The 6,000-nt window shown below is 38.1% G+C and overlaps 1 protein-coding gene across 1 annotated transcript; it reads right to left on the bottom strand.

The window, feature by feature from the left end:
• Positions 1 to 1,209: 1,209 nt before the first annotated feature.
• On the bottom strand, positions 1,210 to 4,325 carry LOC129110227 (trypsinogen-like protein 3). The gene is made up of 5 exons (XM_054622413.1): positions 4,257 to 4,325; positions 4,025 to 4,166; positions 3,109 to 3,365; positions 1,575 to 1,711; positions 1,210 to 1,404 (listed from the first exon to the last, which is right to left on the bottom strand). The coding sequence occupies exons 1-5, from the start codon at positions 4,294 to 4,296 to the stop codon at positions 1,210 to 1,212; spliced, it is 771 nt and encodes a 256-aa protein (XP_054478388.1). The 5' UTR covers positions 4,297 to 4,325.
• Between the last annotated feature and the right edge of the window lie 1,675 nt (positions 4,326 to 6,000).

The raw sequence follows: 6,000 nt of genomic DNA, 5'->3' as shown, positions 1-6,000 counted from the left end.
TTTAAAATTAAACAAAAATTTGATGTATAATTACTAATTTCTGTTTTTTTCCCAAAGATACAAACAAATTCTTGAATTTGAAAAATGTTAACCTGCATTATTTGATCTTTATAGCCTGTCGAAGGCAGAAGAACAAGCTGTAATATGGCAAACTTGTTGGCAAATAGTTGCATATTTACTCACCCAGTAAATGTACATGACATGATATTTGATTTGGAGTCACCTGATGCATGTAAGTGCGATGTTCACTCTTCTTTTAGCTCTGAGGGAAATATATATAGCTCTTTAGCTAATGGCTACTATCTAGTTCTAACTTTGCCTGTATGCTGTTTGCTGTTTGCTGTTTGCTGTTTGCTGTTTGCTGGGCAGGTATGGCTTGCAGTGGAGCTTTTTGCTGAGAACATCTGCTTGCTGCAGTTGAAAACAAGGTAAATGGAAGAGTGAGTCAAAATATTAAAGCTGTGAGCTGTAAAACCAGACTGCAGCTATTTCCTCACCCTGAGCAACCTCTCTCTTATTCAGTATTATTGTAAATATAACAAATATTGATTAGAGCAGCTTAAAGTAACCTTTTCGACATTTTCTTACTTGGTTTTTTATTCCCGAGCAACATCAACTTGTAGTTTTCAACATGTGGAACAACACAAACATACGCTGTCATGTCTAATTCACTGTCCCTTGCACATACACAGCAGCATGTGTGAAATCATGATGTTCTCTGAAACCAATCTGAGCTAATTAGCAGTAGCTATTAGCCAGCTGTGGAAAATCTTTTTGCTGAAGCAAATGAGGAAAAAGGATGAATCGCGTAGGGTGCACTAAAATTCATGAATAAAACATAAAGTGCAGGAACACTTTTTATTTTTTGTTGTTGTCTAAATCTACAGTTTTGAGTTTGCATACTTATTATTACTTTTTTGCTGGATTTCTTTGTAGCTGAGCGTAGGATTTGCATGATTTGAAACTGCTGCATAATGTTCATAAATAATTGTATATATCTACGTCAGCTTATGTTACCTAGAGTATCACTTTAAGCAAAAACAAATAGTGCTGCGTCTTGCTTAATTGGCTGAAAGGGAAACCCCAAAACTCTGTGTTTAATCCTTGTTTTAATAACACTGAACCCTCCCATTAAAATGAAGAGCAATGTTTCTAAAAGTGTTTTTTAATGTTTACATTTAATCTGTGAATGAATGTCTCTCTGCTGCCTCATGATGTCATCTTCACCGTAGTGGTTCCAGTTGTCAGCGTGGGTGTGTAGCGGTCCATCACATCACTGATCCAGTTATTGTACTTGCACAGCTTGGTGTAGACGCTGGGGTCCGCTTGGTTCCTGCAGCCGTGACTGAACCACTGCACACCCTGCAGCTGGCCATCGCACACCATCACACTGCCTCTATCATGCTAGAGAGAGAGAGACAGAGGGGGGAGAGAATGGGAGACTCTGCGGTGGTAGTTTATTGGAAATGTATGCAAGTAAGCATGTCAGTGAGAATACAATGAAAATATGCAGTGGGAAGCACAGAAATGCAGCGTTGTGATCCACAGTTTCGTTAGGGTGTGACCATGCTCACCATGCAGTTATCTGTGTTTGCTTGTCCAGCGCAGACCATGCCCAGGCTCCAGAACAGGAACTCAGGGAATGTGTTGATGCATGTGTGGTCATCCACAACAGGGACAGAAATGCACTTCAGGAGTTTAGCACGGTCATCTGTTTCCAAGAACAAGAAGGTGGGTTATTACCCATTCATTCAATAAGTTCTTTAAATCGTTTGTAATTCATTTGTCACTGAGATGTATTCTGTACCATCACTCATCAATCTGCCAGTCAATCGTTGACAAAGGCTTCCTTGCCTTCCCCTCTTTAGGTCAATTACTTCCCAGAATTATGCATAAGCACTTCTTGCACTGGAGCATTAAGGTCTAAACCTTGTGTAAATACTATTTTCAAGGTCTACCTCTTTTAATTAGTGCTGATCACTGACTGGGCATTTAGACAGGCAATTAGAAAGTCCTCTGATTAAAGAGAGACACTTTTATTAAAACAGAATGTTCATGCCTTGTTAGCGCTGCAATGACCAGAATATGGATTAGCTTTTACACCAAGTATGCACCTGCTGATCACAGTGTAACATTTCCCTGAGTCATGATGGAACTGAAAAGTCATTTTTATTTCTGTCTCTTGATTGAACTTAAGTTTATGATAAATGTTTACCGCTATAAAGTGAGTGGTGCTACTTGTTCCCTGATGTGATAACTGCTAGCACACGTAAATTACACTTCATTATTGCACAGGTTTCTGTAGTAATATACACCATCATGGCTAGGATCTACAGTCTTTAGACTATTCTAAATCCAACTTGTAAAGCAACACAGGCAACATATAGGATGTTATTGTGTTGTGGGACTTGATGCTTTACAGAGATTGACTTTTTGCCCCTCAAATACACTGCTGCATCTCTCCTTCAGGGCTATGTAAAAGTTCAGTACTCCCAAATTATTATTAAAATTACTATTTTCTCCATACCCTCTAGTGGTATATATCCATCCAGATAGTTTTTTCTTTTTTTTGTCAAGGTTTGACAAGTTTGTAGATGACTGGCAATGAATCATTTTTTTAACATTAACATTCAACATCTCTTTCCAGATATAACCAATATAACGTAGCTGGATAGATGCACAGGATGTTCCACAGAATTAACTGTCTCCAGTTCTCATGTATATTTATCTACTGAAGACACAGTCTGTATGAAACTGTCCACACTGAGGTCTGTTTAAATTTCCATCTCAATTATATTGGCAGACGTCTCTTAGATTTAAAGGCAGGTTTGAAAACATAACAAGAAAGGGTTTTTGTATTCAACATGTTTTTCATAATGCATTTTGATGAGAAACACCAGACACAAACAACTATTACAGGAAAAGCTCTACAGTAGGCCCTTAGTTTGGTCAGATATTTATAAGAAAGCTGGAGTAAAAACATTGTAGGACAGGGAATACTTCTGAACTGGATTAGGGAACACTGGCTTTGCTTCAGTTATACTAAACTTATATGGGGACGAGTTAATGAGGTGTTAAAGCCACAGAAGCTCCTTTAAATCCACTCACATTGATTTGGGATGGTGGATCCCCAGCCACTGACATGGCAAGTCTGTCCAGGCTGTGGGCATCGGCTGGGCAGAGGGATGGGCTGGATGTACTGGGTGAAGCGGGCGGGTTTGGCCAGACGGACCATCGTCAGGCTGTGCATAGGTGAGCGGAAGTAAGGACTGTGGCGGATCACGTCAGCAACGTAAATGTGCTGCTCGGTGCCCTCATCCACAGTCACGTCATGTTCCCCAAGAGATGCAATGGTGCTGAAGGATCTGCAAGGACAGTGGAGGAGAGACTCTAATTTATTAAGCTCAGGCAGAAACAAACGCATGACTGAGGAACAGCAACCTTAATCAGAAATGAGCAGCAGGATAATGAATGTGGTTTAATTAAGGAGGAACACGAGTGAAATTTGCAGTGGTTCTGCAAACAATATCAAGTCTTTGTAACACTGACTACCCAAGACATGCCTTGCTGATTGACTTGTCTAGACAGATTATAGTGATGTCTTAAGACATGATTTATTAAGATGTAATAGCACAGCATGTAATGTGATGCAAATATCTGACCTAGCCTATTCAGGACTCCCTGCTTTTGCTTTTTATCTCTACAGGAGAATTGTGCCAGATGCTGGGGAAGCTGAAGGGTGATGTTAATGCTGAAAAGGTGTCAGCAATTGAATTACAGGTCAAAAAAATGAAATGCAAATTGTAATAATACATTGTTGAATTCTAACAATGCAGAATATATTAAACACCTCGGCTTGGTCTTACCAAGCCAAAATAAGATTTTTACTGCTGGTATTTTGGGGAAAACACAGTATAACCAAAACAAATGCATTTTTAAAATAATTTTGGAAGAGTCCTAAAAATGTCTGACAGCTGATGTTAAGACATCATCCGCAATACGTTTTTATACCCCTTGTACCTACGTGGGTGCACAGTCGAAGGAGGTCACTATCCACAAACTGTCGATGAGAGCTCCACTGCAGGACACTCCTCCACCGTGCAGATAGACCTGCCAGGGTCTGGAGTGAGGCTGGCACACTTTGTAGTCGTGCAGGGGAGACGCTCCTGTAAGACACAGACAAGATCAAAGAGAAACTAAATGGCAATTCTTACATTAATTTGTTTTATTTTAGACACAACATGGTAAATATCTACCTGTAAGCCCCAAAGCAACCACCAGAAGGAGAAGATTCATGTTGTATCTCTGTTGTTTTAGTCGTGTTCCTTTGTAGCTCTGAAAGTGTGATCTGTGTCTGATTAGTCTGGAGTTTTTATACCTACAGTCTTTTTGGAGGACAGTAGGAGGAACAGACTGCTTTATTACTGTCCAGCATCATTTCCAGTCAAACCTTTGCGATAACCTTATCAGAGACATTTTCAACACCTCCGCTTAACAATATGTTCCATTAGAGTGATACACCTTGTTTTCAAGAAACAAGGAAGACCATCATTTATGGTATATGAAAGATAATGTTCAGACATAATGGATTCCAGTTACAGTTTCTGTGTTTTGGTGAAGTTTATGTCTTTTTCATAGAAAAACTCTGCTGTGCACAGATTCTTTTAGCTTAGATATATTAAAACCATTTGTTATGGCTAGTTTGTGCAAAGTGCACTCCAGAATGAATAATGGTGTCATTGATAAATGAACAAACCTTTGTTGTACCACAAGAGGTACTAATAAAGGAGACAGGGGTGGAGACTGTATGCCCACTGCTGTTTAGAAAGTTAATAGTTTACCATGGTGCAATTTTAAGAGGCTTGTTTTGAAATATCACAGATTGCACAACTCCGATTGCCCTTTTGGGAAACCAAGATATTTGCTGATAGTATTCTCGTCCAAATTTTTTTTTCAATTGATAAATACTGTCTTTTTGACTTATTACTAAGCTAGTGGTACAATGCAAGCTGGTTTAAATTTAATGAGCTCGTCTATTTCATTGATTTAATACAACTTGTGGTCCTCAGGCAAAGAAATAATTGGTTATATTTTAACGTGATCATATGTTTTGTGGACACTTTTGATTAAAAGATCAATTTGATGCCTTCCAAAATGTAATGTATTATTAATGTTTTGCATATTATTTTCTTTATCTGTTACTGTGATTTATTTCATTGGTTAACCATTAGCTTCTGCCTTAGCACTTATCAATCTTCCTGAGGTCCACAGATTAAAAGATATCCAAATAAAAAATGTATACAACTATGAAAGCAAGGCCCAAAGGTATCAATAGTTTCAAATTGATCAGATTTACATGAAATAACAACAAAATAATGGCAAAAATGATAAATACAACAAAACAACCAAGCACACAAACGTCATTAATATTCATAAACACTAAGACTACAAGAGTCAGTCATATAGTCTGCTTTGGCACATCTGCATTTGTTTCCAAAACTATAGCACTTTTGGATTCTCTAATATTGTTTGATAACTTGTTTAATTCCAAAGAAGCTCTGTACATAACTGTATGTTTTAAAAGATATGTTTTGGATTTAGGGATAATTTATTGTCATTTATCAACATACCAAGTATACCAAAGTACATACCATTAACACTAAGGGTAATCATATATACAAAGAATATAGAGAGGAGTCAAATAGGCCACCTGATGGCACCCAATCAGAAAAGTAGCCATTGTAGTATAATATTTGCCTTCTTATAAGAGAGACAAAGATTCAAAAGGTTGAAGCCATAACCTTTAAGTCCAGCAAATTATGATTTATGAACAGAGGACCTGAAATAAGGCTCAGGTTCTTTGCAGCTGTTATTTGTAAAGAATAGTGCTGGTGGAGCCATTTTGCCTAAGACGAGACACTCGAGATTCTGGGCTATTTTGCTTCCATAACATAATGTCTTGGTGGAGAGACAACATCCAACATAAACATTGTGTGTTCA

The sequence above is a fragment of the Anoplopoma fimbria genome, chromosome 20 (genome assembly GCF_027596085.1).
Source record: "Anoplopoma fimbria isolate UVic2021 breed Golden Eagle Sablefish chromosome 20, Afim_UVic_2022, whole genome shotgun sequence".
Lineage (NCBI taxonomy): Eukaryota > Metazoa > Chordata > Actinopteri > Perciformes > Anoplopomatidae > Anoplopoma > Anoplopoma fimbria.
Note: the sequence above shows the minus strand (reverse complement) of the source record. Positions and strands in the feature narration are given on the sequence as shown.